Here is a 24,305-nt window from a genome sequence, read left to right as displayed (position 1 = left end):
ACCACCACCACCACCACAATCTAACATCTGTCTATGTGGGTACTGATTTAGTGACAACATCTGGTTTACACCAGTGGACCAGGCGGTCAGCAAGTTTCTGTGCATCTGTCACGACTGATAGATGGCGGGTTGGTGGGGGGGGGCTATTTGAAGAGGATGGGGGAGTTGGGGAGGGGCGGCTTTGGCAAATGATGAAAAAAAAGGGGGATTTTCTTGGGAGTGCAAGTGTAAATCACAAGAGCACAGGGTACGAGATGGGATTGTGGGAAGGAGAGAGAGAGAGAGAAAGAAACCTGGAACAGCCAAAGCTTCACCGCATTTCTGATCCAGAGAGAGGTGTGGGGTGAGAAATACCTCAGTGGCACAAACCTCACACACACAGAGGAGAGCTGAGGCAGGTTTGGAACTCGCATACGGTTGAATTTTCCTGAACTCAGCTTTTGGTCTTAAAGTCCTAAATCATTAGCTTTCCTCAGGCTGTGCCATAAAGATGTTAATTCTGTCATTCAGATCAATCACCTGATATTACTGCGTCAGGCTACTGCCTCTCTGTTTCTGCCAAAATCACAAATCTCTTGTCTGAGCAAGCAGTTTTACTTTTTTTTTTTTTTTTTTAATAAAACGTTTCATAAAACTCCATTAACTGATTCTTTTTACATACAGGCTCACCCTGTAGTGAGGTTCATTATCTGGCTTTGTCCAAATCCCTTCCCACAATCTGTATTTGGCAGAAAACACACTGTGAATTGGTGCGTTCTTAGACACTGTAAAATACGCTATTCTGCGCACGTGAAAACCATCCAGCCGGCGTTAGGACCCCGTTGTAATGCGTCGAGCAGTTACCCGTTGCACTGTCCCGATGGGCACGCTGTAATATTTACAATAAATCGCCCACTAACTGTAGGTTGAAGGAGTACCCCAGTCTGAAAAGTGATGACCACAGCCTCATTTTGAAAAAGGAAGAGCACGTGGTGGATTTAGTCCTTTATAAATCTCTCACTACAACCGGCCGCCTGGAGATGTTATGTACTGGCACGCGTGAGCTTAGAGGGACTGCGAATCTCACATTTGTTTTTCCACAAGAGGGGATGGAGCAGCGCGTTAACGGTCTTCCGTTGCACTGAGAGGAAAAGAACATTTCCGTGAACCTGTATTAGTTTTTTCTTCTCTATCATTCCACTCTGTCTATTTGTTAATCAGTTTTCATACTATTAAGACTTAAAACGTGCGTGCGTTAACAGCTTTATTAAGTATTCCCTTCGACACCGAAGGAGTGCCAAGACGGGCTACTTCAAAACTGTCCCCGCGGTGGCTCTGGGAGTTCAGCGATGCTCGTTTTCATATGAGTACACTTTCGGAGATATCCTCAGATTCGCTAAGTCAAAGAAAAACTTTGTGCTGAGTGCGGAACTCGCCACAGTTGGAAAGGCTCGCGGCGCTCTGATGCGGTGGAGGTGTGCGCTAACCCGCAGGCTACACGTCTGTGCTCAACAAGTGGAGATTGCGGCTTAGTTGGTGGTAGTTTTGTTTTGCCTGAAGATTTATTTAGAGTTTGCTGGGCATTATATGGCCACTTCGCGAGCTATTTCATTACCACAATATTTGTAATTTTGTTAGGAATACATGTGCTCTTACTATGAAGTGATTGGGTGTGTGGAATGAAGATCAGATTTCTTCTGCCAGATATTCATCTCCCGCATAACGGATTTTACAGATCATTTAACGACTTTCAAGTTGGCAAGTTCAGGTACAATTTGAATTTAATCAGTGTTGTGGTCATTTTAGTGATTAAAAAAAACAAGTTAAATGTGTCAGGTGTTAGATGTAGATAAAAACTGAAGTTGTTAGGGGGTGAACTTAGTTTAACTGTTATATTTTAGAATCAGCCAACATCCGAAAAATAATAATAAAAAAAAAACTCACTGAAATGAATATATTCCGTTTTACTTAATCATATCATCCACTAAAACTATCTTTGAAAAGAACGCGGCTGTAGGCTACCGGACATTTTTTTTACCATTAAAGATGAACTTCCACATTTTGAGTCTTCTCTTGACCTTGGATTTAGCCACTGTGGCCGTCAGTTTGTCTACATGTAGCACGTTGGACATGGATCAGTTTATGAAAAAGCGAATCGAAGCCATTCGCGGTCAGATCCTTAGTAAACTCAAACTGACAAGCCCACCGGACAGTTACCCAGAGCCCGAAGAGGTATCTCGGGATATCATAGCCATCTATAACAGCACACGGGACCTGTTGCAAGAGAAAGCCAACGAGCGGGCGGCGACCTGCGAACGGCAGCGCAGCGAGGAGGAGTATTATGCTAAGGAAGTGCACAAAATCGACATGCATCCCTTCTACCCTGCCGAAAGTAAGTATTTTCCATAGCAAAACACTGGCTAGTGTTTCTGGTCCAACTCACTCCCTATCAGAATAGTTTTGCTTACGCGCGCCAGCCCATGCGCACTCGTCTCCCTGGACTTATTAAGACATTTATTTGCCAGCATGTCTTTATATCTCATTTTGTCTCTTTTATTATTCCCGAATAACTTACGTCTCAACTATATTTTCACGTAAATATTTTTCTCACACGTGCAAAGAGTGTCCCGAAACTGTATCCTTGATGTTGATGAGCCTGCATACTCGAAAGCCCGGAGCGCACGAGCTACAAACGTAAAGTTGGCTGATGTATAACTCAGCGTGAGATGCAGAGGTGCAGTGATTACCCTTTCAGCTATTGTTGCTACATTACTGATTTGTACAGACAGCAACACGATTAAGTGCTGTACAAAAAGGACTCTCTTATTAGGTATGAATAAGGGTGTAGCTGTTCGCGTCTCACACCTTCCCTTCTCTTGAATGTTATTTTGAGGACATGCGTGCCCGTGCTTGTTGCCCGACTTTGTGTTGTGAGGACGGACCTAATCTAATATGCCAAAGAGCCCTTTGATTGGGTAAGAGGAGGAGAAAGCGCATTGATTCAGTGGCGCAGGGCACCAACCACTCTCTCATAGTGTTATGTTAGTACTGGCAGATACAAAAACTGAATTCATTTATAGAAAGGCTCTCAGCAACATAACGTTAATGTCGATTCATCTCTGAGACGATACGCTTGGCGTCACACGTGGCTGTTTTCTGTTTACTGTATGCTTTAAAATCAACCAGTAGAGCCGAATTACCATTGCAAATAGTCCGTGACATTGTTCAGAACGAGGAAGTTGTAGGGAGAGAGGAGAAAATGGATGAGGGACTATGCGAGGGACCACTTCCACAGAGCTCCAGTGAGGAGGGACACTTCGACCTGGCACGAAATAAAACAAACGGGACTATTTCCAAAACGTTGTTACAGTAATTACCTAATGCAATATTTTACGATAAACTCTCCTCCACCCAGACTTCTCGAATAGTAAGCCACTGTTTATCTGCATAATGCCTTCATATTTTCAAAGTCATGGCTATGTGAGCGAAATAATAACATTAAATGCTGTTTGCTGTGCCATTAATTTTGAAATAGTTTCCCCTCTCACAGATCAAATGTGAGTATACAGCATGGAAGAAAAATAAATTAGGAGATATTTTATATGCCCCAAGGTATATTTTGCATTAAATATTATCCTTGGCCCTGCCTGTTGTATAAATACCCTAAAAAAATGAATAGAGTTGGCTCTGTGCCAAAGTTGGCCTGAACGGGATTTACTAAGTGTACCTATAGAATGCAATGTCAACATAGAGAGAAAAGGGCCAGATTATTTTTGAATTCATCCTTGTTAATTTCTGTTTCTGACACTGCTGTGTATGTCAGATTGGGACAAAAAAATTGCCTGGAGTGAAAAAGGGGAAAAACGAGACTGGATTGAAAGAGAGAAAAAATCACCACTGGAGACTATTGTCATGGTTAATGTTATAGTTGTTCTTTCTGCCCAGTGGTGACTTATGCGTCAATTATCCTGTGTCAAGTGGTGTTTGCCAACACACACACACACACAACATCACACTCTGGGCCTTATTTGGTTGGACGCCAGGAAGTCCTCTCACAAGCAGCACTGCAGGGCACAACGTCATTGGATGCCACACAAAAATGTAGGAGGGGGAGAGATGGGCATAGACAGAGAGAGAGAGAGAGAGAGAGAGAGGGACACTGGCAGGGCCCACACAGCACTATTTAAACTAGACAGCAAGCAGCAGGACACCGTACGTATATACTGCACTGTGCCTCCACTATGCCACACGCTCCATGGAAAATTCCAGCCCTGGAGACCCACTGTTGCTGGGGTGTGGAGTGCTAGTCACCAGAGAGCCTCCCTCTCTCTTTCCCTCCTCTCCCTCTGCACACCCCCCTCCCCTCCCCTCCCGCCCCGCACCCCCCCCCCTCGCCCCCTCCATCTGAGCACTTCTCTCTACTTTCCCACTCCCCTTTGCCCCTCTCTACCCGACAGACTTCCCCTCTCAGTCCTGTCATAGCTTTCCATAGGCCTCCCATCCCTTATGTTGAAAGAGAAAGAGAGAGAGAGACAGAGAGAGAATCTCTGAATGAGTGTCCATGTTTATGACCAGTCAAGGCATTTAGTTTGTCTCATGTCCGTTCACCATTAAATGTCACCCACTCTGCAGAATTTTATAGTGCTAAATTACAGGTATAAAAACTCAAAACGTTTTCCAGATAGATAAAACAAAAAAAAAAGATTAAAATACAGCCATAAGCTATAAAGATTGCTTCATCGTTTATTTCCCACAGAGAATAAAACAGAGCCCAGAACATCATATAGACACGGTCTACACGCAGTAGCTTACTCCTCCAGGAGCATCTATTACTTTCAATGTAGCATAGACACGTCTGTAAGTTTTTCCAAAGGGTAGGCAATTCCATCAAATGTCCACGCGTGCATAAACGCTAACACAGCGTATCCTCATCCGAATGTTTGTAATGTTATGTTTCAAGAAGCCATGCATAGAGCTCCCCTGTGACCGTAGGCAGAGGAACCGAATACAAGGCCCTTAGTGTGTGTGTGTGTGTGTGTGTGTGTGAGTATGTTCAGTGGCAGTCGTTTTATAGGGTATATGTACTTGCTGCTGTTTGAGAGTGTGTGATGACTGTGAACAGAGTGGATGTACTGAAGCTGGAAAGCCTGTCCCCCCTTGCGGCGTATTCGTTTCCTGGAAATGAGGCCTTTGTCCTTATCTTTGCCTTACGAAGATAAGGCCAAAAACAATCAAATTTATCCACGGACGCTGAAAACCCCAAGCCCGACCTGCTGAAAGCAACAAAATTGATCTGAATACAGGATTTCCACGGTAACAATGAGGTTAAGGCATCATCACCGTCCAGTTTGTTTTGAGGGAAAAAAAAATGTTTGAAATTGGTGTAAAAAAACTGATGATATAATATTGTTTTTCAGCACGAGCATTTAAAAGTATCTGTCATTTTTTTTCCTCTTCATTGGGCCCAATATTGTGCAATGGTGATTGAAAAAAAGAAAGAGAGAAAACTATCAAAGAGTTTGGATGAAGTTTTTATAAGGTCAACAGTTAACCAAATAAGAGTGTTAGCCTAAAGACTCTAATTGCACATAGGTAAATAGAAACCACATGAGGTGTTGAAGTTTTATTGCTGGTTTCATTTCAAATTCTAATTGTTTTTTTGGGTTTTTTTGGTTGTTGTTGTTGTTTGTTTGTTTTTTTCATGGGAAAACTTCACTTGATTATTTGACTTCACTTAAACTTTTGAGTGTTTTTTGAGCCTCAGTAATTTCAAATGTAAAATTAGCGAAACCATTTCACCCTGTTAAACACTTTTTTTCACCCCTCCACATAATGGGTGTAATTTATCCATCTATACCCCCATAAATAAATAACCTTTAAAAATAATCCAATTTGGATTGTTGTTAAAATAATTGAAACCATGAGACCGAGTTCTCGAAATGCTGTCCAAAGGGAAAACAAACGAAACCATACATGAACTTTCAGAACATGACACCCAACCATGTCGCGCTCGAATCTCATAAAATGCATTGAGCCCCATCTGCATTCAGTCATATTCTAATAACATTACGAATATGAGCAATATTCTAATGATATTTTAATAATTAGACTTCTTATACTGATCTTTTGCTGAGTTTGCTGAAGCTTGTTACTGGTTTTATTGTTTCTACAATGGCCTGACTATCTACTACTGTAGATATAACATAGTTAGATACCGAGGAACCCAATCAGTGGTAAATCAGAACGTAAAAGTGACCAGATCATGGCTTCATTGTTCTGAGTGTTAATGGTCTTATGTGTCGCTCTGGGGGTTGCAGCTCCATTAATGGCCTTTACAAGCCCTACTGTGTTCAGGTGAGACTTAACCAGGAGGAGACCTCCCTTAGCTGGAGCCAGGCTGTCCGAAGTAGTTTCCCCCCTGTGGGCTAGAATCTCTCCCCTTTCTCCCTCTACTCCTGATTAGAGCTCACAGGAGGAACCTGAAAAAAAAAAAACACAAAAAAAAGTGCCTTGTTTGCCAAGCTTCAGCTGTTGAATACATTTTAATTGGGCTTTTAAACAGTGTTGCGGGATTCGTCTCGTTTACAAAAAAAAAAAAAACTTTCGAGAGAATAGGGAAGGCATTTGTGTCCATGGTTACGGCCTCCCTGATCCAGTTCTCCAACCCAGGGTTTGACAAGCTGCGCTTTTAACTCAGGATGCTTTGAGGTTTTGAGATATCGCTGTCCAGATCTGTATGTAACACATTCCAGCAGAGTGTTATTGTCCCCTGAATAGCATTTGATGTTGAAAAGGGAAGCTGGTTTTGGTATGAGAGGTTACTGTGACAGCCAGACTTACCAAAATCAATACTTTGCTCCTTTCCTTGCCTCTACCCTAAAACTTTATAGCATAAATTGTAACAAAAATCTTTTCTGTGTATTTGTTCCTGTGTTCAGGACAAATACTGCCCTTAGAGAAACTTTACCAACATTCAGCACCAATTAGTCTGTACTTCAGTGAATGGGTGTGTTTCAGTGTGTCTGAGTGTGTGTGTGTGTATGTGAGTGTGTGTGTCAAGTCTGTGTTCAAATTTGTACAGATGTGTTTGTGTTTACATACTTTAGAGGGGAAAGCCTAATGCATAATCATGATTGATTGCATTTAAGAGACTCCGTGAGAACGCTTGAACTTCTGCCTTCGGCAAATAAGCAGAGACGAAGACCTTAAAAAAAAAGAAAGAAAAGAAAAGAAAAGAAAAGAAAAAAAAAGAAACACCCAAAAAGACAAATGCGAGTGCTCATAGCAAGCACACACCAGCAGCATCACCACAAACCCCCAAACAGCCACCGACTAGTGGCAACAAACTCCCTTGTGCTCCTATGCGAAGCTTGGCACTGTTAACTATGTTTTGGCTATAGGAGGATTTTGCTGGCAGGAGTTGGGAGACAGTCAAAATAAATCTGTAACGGTAAGGGTGGAAACAAATGGAGTTTGATCTCGAACATCCTGCGAGGAGTGGATGCGCATGTGATAACATTTTAAGTTACACGGGTCTGCGGAGGATCACATCCCGAAACCGCCGCCAACGCCGGCATTTGATCTCCGTCTGTGTTCTGTTAGTATCAGCGTATGCACTGTCTTTCTCTGTGAGTAATGAGGAGCACGGATTGCTCAATTAGTTAGTCTGTGAAGTGTATTGCATAGTTGTATGGTCTGTCTATATGGTGCTGCAGAATGGGCTTGATCAAAACAGTGTTGTTCTCTTGAAGTCCATTTGCCAAGCTGCTGCAGAAGAACTTATTTTATAAGCAGTAGATCAATAGGTCACTGTGGTAAAAGATAATTGTCCGTTGATATTCTCTCTCTCTCTCTCTCTCTCTCTCTCTCTCACACACACACACACACACACACACACACACACACACAGTTTCTCCCTCTCACATACTGTCCCTCTCTGCTCCCTTCTCCCTCTCTCTCTCTCTCTCTCTCTCTCTATATATATATATATATATATATATTAGTTTTGCGTGAGCGAGGCCTGGGCTTCAGGGGGTAGGCTCAGCAGCGTGGGGTTGTTGTTGAAAAATGGGGATCTGTAAACTTACGCAAGACTCTGGATTCCCTGCCATTTCTACTGGGGAGCAGTCTTAGCTTCGGGCCCAGCCAAACCCTATTGCGTAACAGAGTGAGAGTAAAGAGAGAGAGAGAGAGAAAAAGAAAGAGAGAGAGAGAGAGAGAGAGAGAGAGAGTGCAAAAGAATAACAACTGTTCCCCCAACGCTTTTATACTGTTTACAGCAGATTGCAGGTCCCGTGTAATGTGATATTCTAACACGAGCAACTTTTAACACAAGCTGTTCAGGAGAGAAACAGAGCGAGAGAGCAGAGACTGAATCAGAGCATATACTGATGACCTTCTGCTGACAGGAGCTGTGTTTGTCCAGGGAAGACTGTGCAGTTCTGCTGTGTAAGGCAGAACTGTGTCTGTCAGGGGTCAACTGTGCAGAGTTCTGCAGTGCAGGGCAGAAGACCGAAGGCCACAGTTGCAGGGAGAATACAGTGTGTATGTTGCCGTATGTGGAGCTGAAGAGTGACACATCTGATATCTGTTTGTGTGTGTGTGTGTGTGATGTCAGGACTTGACGTTTTGCGTTGCTATTGAATATGGTCTTAAAGAGATGAATTTTGTACACTATGGTGTGCAATGTGTCTGAAAGGATTTGGTGCCATAATATACCATTCTAAGGTAGAAGGTAGTTGTGCATATATGTATGTGTGTGTAGGTGTATATACCTATGTATTGCATATCTATTTATTTCTATGCATCTATACATATATATGTATGTGTGTGTGTGTGTGTTTGTGTGTGTGTGTGTGTGTGCGTATATATATATATATATATACACACGCACACACACACACATATATATACACATACAAACATGAGAGAGTTCCATTTGCTTACAACAAAACCTACTCTAACTTACTCATTAAAACTTGAACGTTTTTTCTATCTCTCTTTCTCTGTGTGTGTGTCCCTTTTTCTCCCTCAGCTCATTTCTGTTTCTCTCTGTTGCAGCTTTGCTTGTTTTCTGGTTGCCATACAACCAGTTGAGAGTGGCCATCAGTTTAGTGCCAGGAGGACAAAAGCCTCTCTTCCCTCTCCTGTCTCCTCTCTCATCTCATCTCATCTCATCTCTCTCTCTCTCTCTCTCTCTCTCTCTCTCTCTGTTCTCCCAGTTGTTGTTGTTATTATGTGTGTTTTCTTGGGGACGAGCGTGTGTGTGTGTGTGTGTGTGTGTGTTGCTCTGTTGCTGGGAAGGAGAGTCCTGTAGAGACGGACGGACCCTTTGTGGAAAGGCCTTCAAAGCTTCGGGTATTTTTAGTTCCCAGGGATTATGCGCAGAGTTGTTTTCAATTTGCTATTGGCAGGTGAGTGACTGGGCGGAGGTGTCTGCAGGGAACGAGACAGGCGGGAGCTCTCTTCCGTCTCACATTCCCTCTCTCTCTCTCTCTCTCTCTCTCTCTCTCACTGTGTCTCTCACTGTGTCTCTCGCTTGCTCTCAAATTCACCATCTCTCTCTCTCTCTCAAAAATCCTTATTTTCTCTCCCCCTCTCTCCTCTTTTCTACTCTAACTTTTCTCTCAAATGTCCCGTCGGTTAATCTCGCTCTGCTGCGATTACTCCAGCTCTCTCTCCCTCTTTCTCTCCGTTACTGCCGTTTTGATTTCTGTTTTTTTTTTTTTGTTGTTGTTGTTGTTTTGGTTTGTTTTGGTTTGTTTGGGTTAAACACTTCCTCTTAATCCTACGCTCCCCCTTAGCCTCTCGGCCCTTAGGTGACTGCGACGACTCAGCGTACCTCCCTCCCTTTCCTTCAACCTAAACTTTCTTAATTTCTCCTCTTTTTTCTCCTCCTCCTCCTCCTCCTCCTCCCTCACCAATCTCCATTTCACTCATCTGTGCTCACCTCATCTCCTCTCCTCTCCTCTCCTCTCCTCTCCTCTCCTCTCCTCTCCCGCTCTCGGCTTTTTCGGCACAGGGGCTTTGGGAGAGAGAGAGAACAGTTTGTCCCTCTTTAGAGGAAGCCCAGTGAATCCAAGAGCATGTCTAACAGAAGTGAGAAATGCGCAAAAGTAGGTCAAATACCTTCCCCCTTGCTCTCCATCCCGGAGTTTTTAGCACTCTGAACCGATATTTGGTCTCTGTTTCCATTTTCAAATGGTAAAAATGACTCTGGGGTAGGAAAAACAGTTGCTTCCGGTGATTTTTACAAAAGTAATAAATCTGTGGAAAAGTTTTTTTTTTTTCTCTCTCTCTCTTTGAAAATCATTATTATTTGAACAAACTTTTGGATATTTACCCCATAATTCACTGCTTGTAACAACAAAGAAAATGAATTTCTTCTCGCAAATACACTCCTTAATGTCCTGTTTTATTAAAGCCACATGTCATGCCCACATGTCTCCACGGCAACTTTAACTTTCAAACTCTTAAAAGTATTAACCACGGCAGTCAGGCGTGTGTGCGTGTGTGTGTGTGTGTGTGTGTGTGTAGACTCACACACGTGCGTGTTGTTCACGTATGTCTGTTCGCGGACGTTAAGAACACACCGACGGGAGAAAATTCCCCAGTTTCATGCCCTCCCGGCTCAAATAAGGAAAAACCAGTGGGCATGTCAACAGGTTTCACTTAAAACACGTTATTATGCCATTAAGCCAAATATCAGTATGATTCTCTCAAATACGAAAGAGGGGTTTTCATCACAAAAGAAGACTCTCTCCTGGTATCAGCCGTGTGAGATAGCGAGAGAGAGAGAGAGAGAGAGAGAGAGAGAGAGAGAGAAGAGCAGAGTCTGGTTGGTTAGTGTCAGAGGCCAGTGCTCTGAAACCTGATACAGCAGATAAATCTCTCTCTCTTTCTCTCCAAAAAAGTACGTTTTTTTTTTTTTTTTGCCAGCATAATAGTTTTACTGATCTTAGCCCTGACGGACAGTTCTCCCTTTCTCCCTCTCAAAGCTCTTAGCCACACAATAAAATGTTTAGCATTCATTCTGAAGATTTTTCAGCACGATTGGGTGGTGTGTGTGTGTGTGTGTGTGTGTGAGAGAGAGAGAGAGAGAGATACAGTTGGCAAAAAGAAACTATTTTGCAGACTCAATGACAAGCCCAGAACGGAGTGAATAGGTTTGTAATAAAGGACGTGAGGCCACATAGGGTTGGGAGTGAATCCAGGGTACAGGAAACAGCTCTGGGGTCATAAGAGAAAGCAAAGAACGCTGGGAGGAAATTTACTGGCAGAAGGTTTCGAAAGAAAAAAAAAAAAAGGTGGAGATGTGGAGATACACATTGGAACGGTCTGGGAACCTGGCTCCAGTGTCCTGGAATGAACATGTGTTCGAAAAGTAATGCCTCCAAGATGTATGCACTGTACTTTCAATGATAAACAACTCACGCCTCAACTAGCTTATGATTCCTACAGATGAGGCAAACACTATCTCATATCCGCGTAGTGCTACAGCTGAGATGGATGGCCCTGGAGTAGCGAACATTTTACCTAAAGCTCCCATCCCATCTGCATTTAAAATGCGTTATTGCTGATTACAAGCAGATGTCATATACACACATGTTTATATAAATATATATTTATATCTATATGTGTGTGTGTGTGTGTGTGTGTGTGTGTGTGTGTGTAGGTTCCTCGATACGGTCTGTGTTGAAACTCACATGACCACTCTGAGGTGAAAAAATGCGGTCGTTAGGAATTTATATCTGTCCAGTCTGTCCAAAAGCTTTCTGAAGATACAGTATTACTGTGCTATATGGCACCGTAGACACTTTCTTAACGTCTGCTTTCTTAAGGATGCAGATGTGGATGACTGTTGTCTGGAGTTCAGATGTCCGAGGCTGAACTGCTGCATTTCACGGCTGTTCGCGCGGTCGTCACGGCCGAGTCAAAAGTGGAGGTGAAAGTCATTTTGGCGAGTCTTTTCATCGCAGGAAGGAAGCTCTCGTTCGATGGCACGAACCGCGTGTTTCCTCCGGTTCAACTGAAGTGCTGCTCTCTCAGGAAGACATTCAGGGTGCATATTGTCCAAATGTTTGCAGTGGACCAAGATGGACTGATTCACGAAGGAAAAAAGTGAAGTGAAGCTGTCTCCGTTTGCTTCTCGAAGCTTTGCCTGCACAGGTTTCAACGCTTATTTCCAAGAATGTTCGTGTAGCGCTGTGGTTCTCAACCCCAGTCCTGAGGACCCCCCCCCCCCCCCCCAATCTTGCACATCTTTGTTTTAACTCCTCAGGAGTTAACTGAGCTGAGGACCGACACACCTGATACCACTGATCCATTAATCATCGAGACCTCGATTAGCTCAATGAACTGTGATAATGAAGAGTTAAAACATAGACGTGTGGGAAAGGGGGTCGGTTTGGTGCGCGGCTTTGATGTCGCTCACACTTCCAGCAACACCTGGTTGAACTCATCAGCTAACTGTTTTTTTGCTTGAGGAGGTGATTCAAATGGAACACTGCGCTATCGTATCCTTATCGGGCAGTTCCCACGGTCATGCACAAAGTCCCAAGGTTCCTTTATCTAATTAGACTTACTTTACCTGATTTTGACCTTTTTAATCTTGTCATCACTATTCAACTGCTCTCCTCTGTGATGTGAGAAATGGTTAGAACTTGTTATTTTACGCGTCGCTTGACGTGGTGCTAACAAAATCCTTCTGCATGCTAGTTAGCTGCCAGTTTAGCATCGCGTAATATTTCATTAAGGCCTTAAAAGCCCATAAAAGAAAAGCACAAGCGAAATGTACCCCCCCCCCCACCCCCCGTGTGTGATCTGTAAGCAAATGCTTTACGTCGATCGCTTTGTTTTCCCGTACAAGGAACTCATAAATAGAGTTAGTAATATACTGGCAAGTCTTACGCATTTAGAAATACCTGATTAATAAGCCTTTTAAGTACAAGGTAAGCAGAGTCGTGGCTTTGTTCTTTGTGGGGTTTTTTTTTTTTTTTTTTTTTATTTGGCGTGGGAATAGGCCTGTTTTATCTGGAGTTTAATGCCACATGAGAACTTGGAGCTGTTTGTTGCCGAAATGTGTCTTAATGCTTTTTTTTTTTTTTTTTTTTAGAGGCAATAGATGCTCTCCCAGAGCTGGGTGGCGCCAGCTGTGGTTGTATCAACCTCATGTCCCATTCCAATTTATCAGTGGGTAATATGGTTTCGCTCCTGCTCTTTTGCTACCGAGCCTCAGTCACTGAGTGGGCTGCCAGTTTGCGTCAGCTCGTTTTCCCTCTGCGGGTTGGACCGTGACAGGAAAATCGGAGTCTATTAGGGATTCGAGAGTAGCATCATTTGTATGTGCGTGCATGCGCACGTGCGGTGAACTTTAGTGTAGCGTGTGTGCGTGTGTGTGTGTGTGTGTGCGTGAGTGTTCACCTCAGTAGTTTGTAGGCTTCGGTGATCGCTCTACTCCTACAGTCAAAGCCCTCAGTGTTGTGTTTAGCACAGCGGAGTCATTGAGAAAAGCAACGCTCTGCAGAAGTTTGTGTAAACACTCCCTCTTTAGCTGGCCCGCTGGACGTCTGAAGTGTGACTTTTTGTGCTGATGGATGGGAAGGAAACTAGCAAGAGGTTCGTTAGTCTTGGCTCATCTGCCTTGCTGGTCACACAGAGAAGAGTTAGTGTTGGCTCTTTCTCTCGTCACTATGAAAGAAAGAGGGCAAAAGAGAGAAACAGAAAGGTGAGAGACTGACAGAGGTGGAGACAGGAGTTGTTTTTTAATATATAATCCGGAAACATTCTCAATTTTTGATTTATTTAGTGTTTATGAAGTTAATAGGCCACACACTTAAAACTGGTGGGGAAAAAACGCATAGTTGCAAAAACGTATGTTTGATTGGTTTTGTTTTGGTTTTTTTCTTTCCCTTTCTGACACGTAGGCACCCACTTCATTTGGCTTACTCACTCACACACAAACGCTCGAACACTCCCACACACACACACACACTCCTATCACCAACATCCCTTACACATGCACTAAATAACCACAGTCCACGTTGTCCTGTATGACACGCATTCATTTTCCCTTTGAGGTGAGAGTACGCAAATGATTTTCACCAAGGCCTCTGCTTGCCCCCCCCCCCCCCCCCCCCCCCAAAAGCCCCCCCTCCCACCCCCACTGTTACGCTGGCTCCAGCAACAGCTGCTAAGTATTTCTCTCCCTCGCGCCGTTGCCGCTGGATGGACGGGCCGCTCCTGCTTGTGTACGCTCTTTAAACAAACCAACGCTGCTCCTTAATCCTGGGGCTTCGGCACAACTTTACAGCCATCAATTTAGGGCTTCGAGCCTCATAACGCACCACCGTTCTGGCTCCTCTTTAAGCCCTGCACTGCTCTGAATAAAAGAAAGAAAAAAGAAAAGAAAAAAAAAAACAAAAGACAAAAACACGTGCTCTCTCTCTCTCTCTCTCTCTGTGGTACCACACTGCAAAACTGCTTATGCTAAGTACACGCTACTGGTGGTCTTAAGTATGTTTTCATTGTGCTGCAGTAACGGCGAGCTGACACATCGCAAACCGCATTGGGTTTAGTACATGGTGTTAAAGAAATGTTTAGAAATCTCAAAATTGGTTACAACTGTGCGACAAAAAAAAAAACCCCACTGAACTGAAAAGAAATCTTTTCTAGATGCTTTTTAAAAGTGCCCAAGCACTGTCTGTGATAAACGTGTCTATATAATGTTACTCATACGAAAACTATTTTAAAACCTTTAGATCAAGATGATGCTGAAAGTTTGTTTCCAAACTCTAGTGTGTTCAGATACCATTTTGAATCTTAACTGCCTCTGTGTCTATTTTTTTAAAACTCTGTGTAAGTGAACTCCAAACTGCTCCTAACTTTGTATCAAAACGGTCTGACCCGTGTTTTTTTCTGGATGTTGTTTAAGTTATTGTGCTGTATCAGCCTTGAGGGTCGCCGTCTTGCCCCGCCTTCAAACATGTGACGACAGTACTCTTTACTGATTGGTCAAAACTCGGATTAGACTGATGCTAACACGCGGTACTCGGTTGTCGTCGCCCCGATTCCGCGCAAAGTTTTGTCAAGCGTGAACCGGTCAGTCACGTATGGTTTTAGGTATTACACGAGTGTTAGTATTAGTAACACCAGAGTACCACTGAACAACCCATACACAGAAATCATATGGACAAGTACACGGGAACCTTACCCTAGTTGACCCTTTGCGTGTATGTCGGGAGAAAGCACGAGATCTACGCTTTCCCCATCGTTTCAAAAAGCTTTCAACACGTTACGTCACCTCTCGTAGGCCACCCGCCAAAGAGAGATGGAATTCTGGTGTCTTTTTCGTCATCTGATTTTCTTAATAGAAACATAGGACACGCGAGACCTGATTAGACTTTATTAAAGAATCTTCAACCCATAACTGGATTCGTCATAACACAGGTGTACGGTATTAAGCTCCCCTGCCAAAAAATAAGGAGAAGATGTTATCCAAAGCTCAGAGCGTCTTATGGTCTTAGAGAACATCTTTAGGTAGTGCCTGAGTCCTCGGTATGTTTTGGTGAAAAGTTTTGGGGAGCCTGAATAGATTGTAGCGTTTTTATTCTCTTTCACATGAAATTAAGGCACCCCGCAAGACGTAATGAGGAACATGAATGAACGTTTCTAAGCGGAAATGAAAAATAAACAATGAACCAAGATAACTAGGGAAATTTTTTTCCAATTTTACTTGTGTATGAAAGATGCAGTGTTGCAGAGCGCCAAAGTAAAACTCTGGCTGTTTTTCAGATTGGGAGACTCCAGACGTCTTTCGTAGGATGTCGTAATAGCTGAGTGATTAATGTGTGGCATTGTTCATTTTTGATCTTTGTTGTATTTTGGCTATGCTGATTGATATTGGTGCTGTTTCAGTATGTATGACATCATGGTTTCTGCGGTTGATTCGTTTCCCTTTGGTTTGTAAGGTCTGGGCTCCATTAGTTAACCCTGTCTTTGGATTGTTAATCATGTTGCTGAAGGTGAGGGAATAGGCAAAAGGGTGGGGGTGTGGATCTACAGTTTTTAATATTAAAGAATAGGATTAAAAGAACAAAGTTTATTTTATTTGGCTTCTTTTCCAGTTGACTATTTGGAATAAACTATATGACGGCAGAATGACGGTGGAATGTCGTTGAAATTGCGTCAGAACCTTTTTATCCATCATAGAGTGGCTTAGGAAGTTTTTAAGATTGGCTCTACAGAAAAAAACAGCATTGATATATCCAAAGCCAAACCAGCATTTGCTTGTTAGATTCTGGAGGAAAAAAAAAACAGTAGGAGATTTCTATCTTTTAAAGTTTCTTTTTTCATTCTCGTTAAATGCAGTTTGGACATTTAGGCATGTCCACATTTGAAAGACACTTCGGCGACTTCAGAGAGCGTGAGAAGGTCTAAGGAGAGAAGGCATTTCAGTGTAACTTTCTGATATAGCTAATGTCAACGGGAGCTAGTTTTCAGACAGGGGGTGGGGGGGTCATACGGTCTGAATGGGCAGCACTTGGGACGGTCACTAACCAGCGTTATGTTGCTCTGCGTCACAGATGTCATCTCTCCGACAAAGTACAACGCGTACTTCAGGAGACTCAGGTTCGACGTGAGCTCCCTGGAGAAAAACGCTTCCAACTTGGTCAAGGCCGAACTGAGGATCTTCAGGCTACAGAACCCGAAGGCCCGTGTACCCGAACAGCGCATTGAACTTTACCAGGTAAACCTCTCTCTGTCTGTCTGGAGAACTGTGAGAACCCAGTTTATCTGTCGGCTGAATGAACTTATCCACCGCACTCCTGATGAACTTTACCTCAGTCTTCATAGATCATCTTTACACCTTTAGCATCTCCTAATCCAGGTGCTCTGTTGCTTGTATCACTGTCTGATCTCTTTAAGCTCTTGTTAAACACACACAGACACGTGCCCTTACACATGGACACACACACACACACACAATTTCTCTTTTTTTATACCTTCTTTTTTTTTTTTTATCCTGCATGAGGGCGTGCTGTGGAAGGCCGTCCGGACCATCGATCAGCTCTGTTTTCTTTGTGTATGGAGACATTGAGTGTGGAATGCTCTGCTTTACCGTGATTTAAAGCACAAAAGGTCTCAAGAGCTGCATTAACCCCCCTGTCCTGCACCCCCCCTCCCCAACCACCCCCCCCCCCCCACCATGTCCGACAGCTCCCAGCAGCCCCCGCAGGAGCCTGCTCCCCCACAGGGGTGCGTTTATACCCTAAGATTGAGATGACAGGTGCAGTAAACACAAGTCTAAACGCTGGACTTTCTCACACAAACACAGACATGGTAAATGTGTCAGGAGGTTGAAAGGCCATCGCCGTGGGAGGGAGAGAGAGAGAGATGAGCGTCTCTAGACTAGATGAATTCGTAACCCTTTTAGCCTTTTTTTTTTATATTCGAACATAAACGTACCTCGGTTTTTTGAGGGTTGTTTTTCTGTTTTGTTTTTTTTTTGTTGTTTTTCTCTCTGTTGTTCTTTGGAGGTTGTAAGTTTCTTTGATGAAGCTTTTGGCTAGCAAAGACAAAAAAAAAAAATCCAATGAAACTAATATCAAACAGACAGTGAACAGTTTATGAGCTCATATTCCACGCTGAATTCTTGCTTTGTAGATCCTCCCTTCAAAAAAAAAAAAACCTTTTAAGTTCAGAGAAAAAAAAAAACTTGACCAAGTACAGAATGTGGTATGTTAGCATTCAACGCACGCGCTATTGACAGGGATTGAAGTTATAAGTGATCTGTTGACACATGCAGTGACCTATTAAAATGGTTGTCTTGTCCTCAAGATAGATTCATAATGAAATATCATCTCTACACTGTGTCTCATTTACTTCTTTTTCACCGATAACTGACATTTTTCACTCCTTCTACTCATCAAGTATAAACTGCCTGATAGACTAAAGAACTTTGACAGAGATTTGCTTCTCGCTTGTTCAGTAAGAAAAAAACGTGAGCTTCATACAAAGTCTAGTACAATCTTAAAATTTTGCCCCCGGTGCTCTAGTTTTCTATGGACTCAATGTAAAATATCAGACCCTGAATATCTTCTTCTTCATTTTTTTATACCATATTACAGTTTGGCACACAGTTTTCCAAACCTCTTCTCTCCTCCATTCTACTCTCTGTCTCTCCCTGTATCTCTCTGTCTCTCTCTCTCTCCCTCTCTCACTGTGTCTCTCTCTCTCTCTCTCTCTCTGTCTGTTTCTGTGAGCTTTTGTCTCACGTTTTTGCCGTGGCGGCAGCATATCTCGGGCGGTGCGGCGGCTGCAGTGTTTTACACATTAAGGAAAGGGCCGGCCAAGGCAAACACACAGCCATGAAGGACAGAGGAAGAACAGTTCTCCATCCAGCATCTGTTTCCGCCGCCACAGCTCCCCGAAAACTTTTTCCCAGACCTGCATACTCGATCAGGGAGCCTCCAATGGGAAAAGTAGAGTTGTCGGCAGAGGAGGCGGTGGGAGGCGGGAGCGTGTGCGCGCGTGCGTGTATGTGTGTGTGTGTGTGTGTGTGTGTGTGTGTGTTGGGTGGGGAGGGCTCCCCACCAGACCCGCACAGCTGAACCGTGCGCGAATGCAGGGACGCTTGGCGGAATTCCACTCCCGACCGTCCGTGTGTTTAGACACGGCAGCGGTGGTGGGTGGGGGGTGGGGGGGTGTTCGGCCGGAGGCGGTAGTGGGGGGGGGGGCACGAGGTTACAGCGACGGCCGTCCTGACACGTTTCCTGTCACTCCTCAGATCCTGGGTCACAAGGACCTGACGTCGCCAACACAGCGCTACATCGACAGTAAGGTGGTGCGGACACGCACGGAAGGGGAGTGGCTTTCCTTCGACGTGACGGAGGCGGTGAGCGAGTGGCTGCTGCACAGAGGTAAACAACCAACCGACCAACCAACCAACCAAACAAACAAACAAACAAAAAATGAGCTCTAATTGCTCACGCTCCAGTAATCACATACAGAGAAAAAGCGTTGGAAAGAAAACAGTGTTTATGTAATGCACCCTAGACAAAGTCTTATGCGAAAAAATAGGGAGACGACAAGGGAAAAAAAAAATTACACTTACTCTCCAATGCTAAACATTGAAGCTTTGCTCAATGCTTTATGTGTGCTTAGTTTGAGAGAGTGAGCTACTTTGACAAGGAGGCTATTAGATTTGACACAGAGTTTTTGGGATTCTCTCTGTGTTTGGCTTTGGCATCCAAACAATAAACTGCAAATTGAGGCCAATGAGTACAGAGTGAGTTATTCAGTGTTGTTTTTTGTGTGTTTGTGGGTGTGTATATGGAGAGGTGGGTGTGTGTGCTTGATAAATGCTTCTGTTGTTTTGACTTGTCAGACGAGGTGTGTGTGTTTATCTATTTGTGTGTTTGTGTATGTAATGAATGCTTTGTGTGACTTTTCTGATGAGGTGTGTGTGTGTGTGTCTGCATTCGTGTGCATGTGAATGAGTGTGTGTGTATATGATCTGTGATCTGTTTGTGGTGTACTTTTTGTATTTTTGTATCTGATGAATACTTGTGTTGGACTTGTCCAATGGGGTGTGTGTATGTATGTGTCATTTGTTTGTGTGTCCACATATCTAATTAATCCTTGCGTTGGACTTGTCCGTTGATGATTGTGTGTGTGTGTGCGCGTGTGTGTGCATGTATGTGTGTGTGTGTGTGTGTGTGTGTGTGTGTGTGTGTGTGTGTGTGCGCGTGTGTGTGGTGATTATCTCCGTGTCTTCGGAGCCAGTGAGGGTGGGAATGGTGGACTGCGGGCCAGCTTATGTTTCTCACTCTGAGTCCAGAGCCAGTTCTGAACATGAGCTCACCGATCTGCTGGAGATTAGATGTCCTAACTTTTTTTGTTGTTTTCTTTCTCTCTCTCTCTCTCTCTCTCTCTCTCTTTCTCTCTCTCTCTCTCTCCCTCTCTCTCTCTCTCTCTCTCTCTCCCTCTCTCTCTCATCCTACCAGACAGAAACAATGGATTTAAGATCAGCCTGCATTGCCCCTGCTGCACGTTTGTGCCGTCCAATAATTACATCATACCAAACAAAAGTGAAGAGCTAGAGGCTCGCTTTGCAGGTCTGACACCACCCCACCCCCCCCCAAACACACACACACACACATACACACACACACACACACACACACACCCTGAATACATATGTCACAGGTTTTAATCTTGGCTTTTAATGTAACAAAAGAAAACAAGATGTAGCACTCAGCGTAAGAAGGCAACGTTATATTATTTCGTATATATTTTCTTGAATGTCGTTTTCATGTGCTTTTATCGGTGGTTCGTTTTTTCAGAGGTTGGGTGTTTGATTGACAGTTGCTTAAGGCGGGGTTTTCTGTGTTGGTTTGACAGGCATAGACGACAGCATAATCGGCGGAGACTTGAAAGTGTCGAAAAAGCGGCGACACAGCGGACAGTCTCCGCACCTCCTCCTCATGCTCCTCCCCTCGTACCGTCTGGAGTCGCAGCACAAAAGCCACCGGCAGAAACGAGCTCTGGATGCCGCGTTCTGCTCCAGGTGAGAGTCCGAGCTTCCCAAAACGATCCGTCTCGACCCGACACACGCGTTTCCACCCGACACACGACCTCATCCATCTCCCGTACTGTCCCCCTTTCTGCAGGAACGTCCAGGATAACTGTTGTCTACGATCTCTCTACATCGATTTCAAAAAGGACCTTGGTTGGAGGTGGATCCATGAACCCAAAGGTTATAACGCCAACTTCTGTGCAGGAGCTTGTCCTTATCTATGGAGCGCAGACACCCAGCACAGTAAGGTGAGGTTCCAAGATGTTAGAAGTCAAACAGTAATGATAAGAACAGAGTAGTGGTTATGTTAGTATAATGAGCAGACAACTTGTTCTGGGTTGGAAATGAGTTGTCATCAGAGTACTGAAGCAATGGGAGTCGGTCGGCAGATAAGTCCTATGAAAAGGCAGAGGCTGCAAGAAATGGAGTTAAACAGGGCAGAATTAAAGAGAAGAGATTAGAGTTACAGTCAGACAGATTGGAGTAGAGTTACATTATAACAGGTTGGAGTAGAGTTACAGTAGTACAGGTTAGAGTAGAGTTACATTATGACAGGTTGGAGTACAGTTACAGTAGTACAGGTTGGAGTACAGTTACATTATGACAGGTTGGAGTAGAGTTACAGTAGTACAGGTTAGAGTAGAGTTACATTATGACAGGTTGGAGTAGAGTTACATTATGACAGGTTGGAGTACAGTTACATTATAACAGGTTAGAGTAGAGTTACATTATGACAGGATGGAGTACAGTTACATTATGACAGGTTGGAGTAGAGTTACAGAAGTACAGGTTAGAGTAGAGTTACATTATGACAGGTTGGAGTAGAGTTACATTATGACAGGTTGGAGTACAGTTACATTATGACAGGTTGGAGTAGAGTTACATTATGATGGGTTGGAGTACAGTTACAGTAGTACAGGTTGGAGTAGAGTTACATTATGACAGGTTGGAGTTCAGTTACAGTTGTACAGGTTGGAGTAGAGTTACATTATGACAGGTTGGAGTACAGTTACAGTTGTACAGGTTGGAGTACAGTTACATTATGACAGGTTGGAGTACAGTTACATTATGAGTACAGGTTGGAGTACAGTTGCAGAAGTACAGGTTAGAGTAGAGTTACATTATGACAGTTTGGAGTACAGTTACAGTTGTACAGGTTGGAGTACAGTTACATTATGACAGTTTGGAGTAGAGTTACATTATGATGGGTTGGAGTTCAGTTACAGTTGTACAGGTTGGAGTAGAGTTACATTATGACAGGTTGGAGTACAGTTACAGTTGTACAGGTTGGAGTACAGTTACATTATGACAGGTTGGAGTACAGTTACATTATGAGTACAGGTTGGAGTACAGTTGCAGAAGTACAGGTTAGAGTAGAGTTACATTATGACAGTTTGGAGTACAGTTACAGTTGTACAGGTTGGAGTACAGTTACATTATGACAGTTTGGAGTAGAGTTACATTATGATGGGTTGGAGTACAGTTACAGTAGTACAGGTTGGAGTAGAGTTACATTATGACAGGTTGGAGTACAGTTACAGTTGTACAGGTTGGAGTAGAGTTACATTATGACAGGTTGGAGTACAGTTACAGTTGTACAGGTTGGAGTACAGTTACATTATGACAGGTTGGAGTACAGTTACATTATGAGTACAGGTTGGAGTACAGTTGCAGAAGTACAGGTTAGAGTAGAGTTACATTATGACAGTTTGGAGTACAGTTACAGTTGTACAGGTTGGAGTAGAGTTACATTATGACAGTTTGGAGTAGAGTTACATTATGATGGGTTGGAGTACAGTTACAGTAGTACAGGTTGGAGTAGAGTTACATTATGATGGGTTGGAGTACAGTTACAGTAGTACAGGTTGGAGTAGAGTTACATTATGACAGTTTGGAGTAGAGTACCAGTTGGGCAGATTAGAGTTACATTATAACAGGTAGAATAGACTTAAATTGTACCTTGTATAGCACAGTAATTACATTAGAGTATTATTGGTATAGAACAGTAATTACATTAGTACAGTGGACATTAATTACATTCCAGTATCATTGGTGTAGAACAGTTATTACATTAGTACTGTGGGCAGTAATTACATTAGAGGAGTAAGCAGTCATTACAACATTAAAACATAGGTAGACTAAAAGAGCATGGTGATTTAAAGAATGTAGTCATTTAATCAAAACACAATGGAATTGGAATTGGACTGTTCAGAGTGGGGAACAGAGAAATGTTCAACAGAGTGGTAATTAGAACAGAAACAGATCTGGTAGATTTGTAATTGAAACAATACAATTGTAAGGCTGTGATGTCATGACAAGTGAAGTTCAGCTCCTGTGCTGTCCCCTCAGGTCCTGGGCTTGTACAACACCATTAATCCAGAAGCTTCAGCCTCTCCGTGCTGTGTCTCCCAGGACCTGGAGCCCCTGACCATCCTCTACTTTATCGGCAAGACCCCCAAAATCGAGCAGCTCTCCAACATGATTGTCAAGTCCTGCAAGTGCAGCTAGGGAACATACGAAGGCACAACTACACACACACACACACACACAAATACACACATTAGTGCACACACATATGCACACACACAGTAGTTCAGATTTAAAAGAGTGTGTGTATTTGTGTGTGTTTGTGCTGGGGGAAAGGCCCTTTTTGACACCTCACACACTCAACAGACTCGTCACAAGAAAAAAGGTCAAGAGTAAAAAGGCAAACACTGGAAGCTTCTCATTAGTTTTCATATGTGAAGTAAGTAGGAGAGAGATTCCATTGTTTCAAAAATTCAAACTCGAACAAACACATCTGTCTTTCTTTTTCCTCTTATTTTGCATCCTTTCAAGATTATAGTTTTTTTTTTTAATTGTTTTGTTTTGTTTTGTTTTGTTTTTGATCATTGCAATGATATTTAAAACCCAGAATTGTTAGGTTAATATTGACCTCTACAGCGAGCTGAAACCGCTGGACGTTTTTAAACTACATCCTTCCAGTTAATTGCATGGAGAGAAGAACTGAATAGAGAGAGAAAGACAGAGAGAGAAACAGAGAGACAGAGGAGAGATAGTCTGAGGTTTTGAAGGCACCGTGAGAGAACAGAGAATAAAAAAGAGAGTTGGCCGACCTGCAGAGGTTCCAGTAATGTAAGTGTTTCAGTAAATGACCATTCCGTGACCACCGCCACACACACCCTCAATCACCATTCATCTGATCTCAGAAGTCAGTGTAACGTTTTGGTTCAGTTCGTTAACTCCGCTGATGAAAACATGGTTTACTTCTAAGAAGGACTGTTGAAAGTGCTAAAAGCGTATCTAACATGCTAGTCTTACTCTCAGCTGAAAACAGGTATACATATAGTTCCATACATTCATCTGTCACAAAGCACAAACACATTTCTGCAGCTTGTTTGGTTATAGTCAGCCTGTTACAGTAACTACAGCTTCCCTCTCATTTTGCTACTCACCTCCTCAAGCATTGCAACTGGTTAGACTGACCAGTCAAACACTTCAGCTGTTAAAACCAACCAATCAAATGCTTCAGCTGTTCAGACCAACCAATCAGCAGGGTCGGGACACTCCAATTTATGAATGAACCCAATAGCTCCATAAAAGGACTGAGACTTTCATTGTCACCCTCAAGGAACAGGTACAGGCAGTGATGTCATCACAGCCACTGCACAAAGGAATGGGATGACCTCATAATCAACAGTTACAGAGTATGATGTCATAGTAGGTGACTGGGCTTTGAGAGAGCTGG

General features: G+C 43.3%; 1 protein-coding gene across 1 annotated transcript; it reads left to right on the top strand.

Moving 5' to 3' along the window:
- The first annotated feature begins 2,025 nt into the window (after nucleotides 1-2,025).
- tgfb2 (transforming growth factor, beta 2) lies at nucleotides 2,026-23,065 on the top strand. The gene is made up of 7 exons (XM_030784564.1): nucleotides 2,026-2,371; nucleotides 16,563-16,726; nucleotides 18,767-18,899; nucleotides 19,986-20,096; nucleotides 20,383-20,548; nucleotides 20,652-20,805; nucleotides 22,907-23,065. The coding sequence occupies exons 1-7, from the start codon at nucleotides 2,026-2,028 to the stop codon at nucleotides 23,063-23,065; spliced, it is 1,233 nt and encodes a 410-aa protein (XP_030640424.1).
- The last annotated feature ends 1,240 nt before the right edge of the window (nucleotides 23,066-24,305 follow it).

The sequence above is a fragment of the Chanos chanos genome, chromosome 9 (genome assembly GCF_902362185.1).
Source record: "Chanos chanos chromosome 9, fChaCha1.1, whole genome shotgun sequence".
Lineage (NCBI taxonomy): Eukaryota > Metazoa > Chordata > Actinopteri > Gonorynchiformes > Chanidae > Chanos > Chanos chanos.
The sequence above is the reverse complement of the archived record's forward strand: the minus strand, read 5'-3'. Positions and strand labels throughout refer to the sequence as shown.

What these genes read in the sequence shown, in the direction of transcription:
- tgfb2 (XM_030784564.1), top strand. Translation starts at nt 2,026, where the DNA reads ATGAACTTCCACATTTTGAGTCTTCTCTTGACCTTGGATTTAGCCACT. An exon ending in CGAGTGGCTGCTGCACAGAG is followed by an intron (nt 18,900 to 19,985) that starts GTAAACAACCAA and finishes TCATCCTACCAG; the next exon opens with ACAGAAACAATGGATTTAAG. An exon ending in GATGCCGCGTTCTGCTCCAG is followed by an intron (nt 20,549 to 20,651) that starts GTGAGAGTCCGA and finishes CCCTTTCTGCAG; the next exon opens with GAACGTCCAGGATAACTGTT.